The 1,406-nt window shown below is 69.1% G+C and overlaps 1 protein-coding gene across 1 annotated transcript in view; it reads right to left on the bottom strand.

Moving 5' to 3' along the window:
- Positions 1–1,406, bottom strand: part of RTN4RL2 (reticulon 4 receptor like 2) — a gene marked incomplete at its 5' end in the record, with an annotated part of 2,514 nt that extends 1,108 nt beyond the window's left edge. The window contains 2 exons of the mRNA XM_035891361.1: positions 7–112; positions 1,011–1,406. Of these exons, the coding sequence (XP_035747254.1) occupies positions 7–112; positions 1,011–1,406 (502 nt within the window). The remainder of the gene's footprint in view (positions 1–6; positions 113–1,010) is intronic.

Here is a 1,406-nt window from a genome sequence, read left to right on the forward strand (position 1 = left end):
GGGGGCGGTCCGGGCGGGGCACCCCCCGGAGGCCCCCCTCCGATAGCGCCCGCACCCGGTTCCCGTGTAGGAAGAGGTGGCTCAGGTTGGCCAGGTCGGCAAAGAGGTCGTCCTGTGGTGGAGGAGGGGAGAGGGGTTGGGTATGGGGTCCGCAGCCCCGCTGGGGAGCCCCCAGCCTGGCCCCGTGTCCCTGCATGGTGGGCATCAGCGGGAGACCTGCCTGTGGGGGTCCCGTGGGTCCTGCCCCGTGTCCCAGCTCCATGGGCGTCACCTTGTCCTGTCCCTGTACTCCAGGGCTATCGCCCAGCACCCTGCCCTGCGTCCTCATCCTGCAGGCACCACTCGTTGCCCCCCCGTCTCCCTGGGTGTCACCCATGTTCCTGTGTCCCTGCTCCATGGGGGTTCCAAGGCTCCCAACGCCTTGTCCCATGCCCATCACCACCAGCCCCCCCCTGCGCCTCTGCTCTGCTGGTGCTGCCCGTGACGCTGCCCTGTGGCCATCGCTGTCCCCTGTCCCTGCTCCGTGAGCATCACCCGTCACCACCCCATGTGCTGGCTGCCGGGGACCACCCTGCCCCACATTCTGGTGCCACTGTCACCCTGCTCCCTGGGTGTCACCCATCACCCTGACCCGCTGGTCTCCCACCTGGTCCCGTGTGCATGCCCTGAAGGCACTGCCCGTGACGCTGCCCTGTGGCCATCGCTGTCCCCTGTCCCTGCTCCGTGAGCATCACCCGTCACCACCCCATGTGCTGGCTGCAGGAGACCACCCTGCCCCACATTCTGGTGCCACTGTCACCCTGCTCCCTGGGTGTCACCCATCACCCTGACCCGCTGGTCTCCCACCTGGTCCCGTGTGCATGCCCTGAAGGCATCACCCACCACCCTGCTTCAAGCATTTGCCCCATCCCCTGCCCTACAGGCACCCCCTGTCCCCCGGGCATGCCCAAGAGCCCTGCCCCACAGGCACCCCACAGCTGCGCCAGGGCAGCCCCAGGGCCGCAGCGGACCTGGAGGTAGAGCAGCCCGTTCTCCTGCAGGTAGAGGTACTGGAGACTGTGGAGGCCGCGGAAGATGGCGCTGGGCAGGCTGGCCAGCTGGCACCGGTAGAGGTGCAGGGCCTGGAGGCGCCGGAGGCCGTGGAAGGTGTCAGGGGCCAGGACGCGGAGATGGGGGTTGTCACCCAGGTCGAGCTCCTCCAGGGCGGGCAGGTGGCGGAAGGTGCCCGGCTGGATGGAGGAGATGTTGTTGGAGTAGAGCCAGAGGGTGACGGTGCTGGGCCCGAAGGTGCCCGCCCGCAGCGCCCTGATGACGTTGTTCTGTAGGAAGAGGCGGCGGGCGCCGGGCGGGAGCCCCGCGGGCACTGAGGAGAAGTTGTTGGCCTGGCAGCTGACGGTGGGCGGCGA

The sequence above is a fragment of the Egretta garzetta genome, unplaced genomic scaffold (assembly GCF_000687185.1).
Source record: "Egretta garzetta isolate BGI_Z169 unplaced genomic scaffold, ASM68718v1 scaffold923, whole genome shotgun sequence".
Classification (NCBI taxonomy): domain Eukaryota; kingdom Metazoa; phylum Chordata; class Aves; order Pelecaniformes; family Ardeidae; genus Egretta; species Egretta garzetta.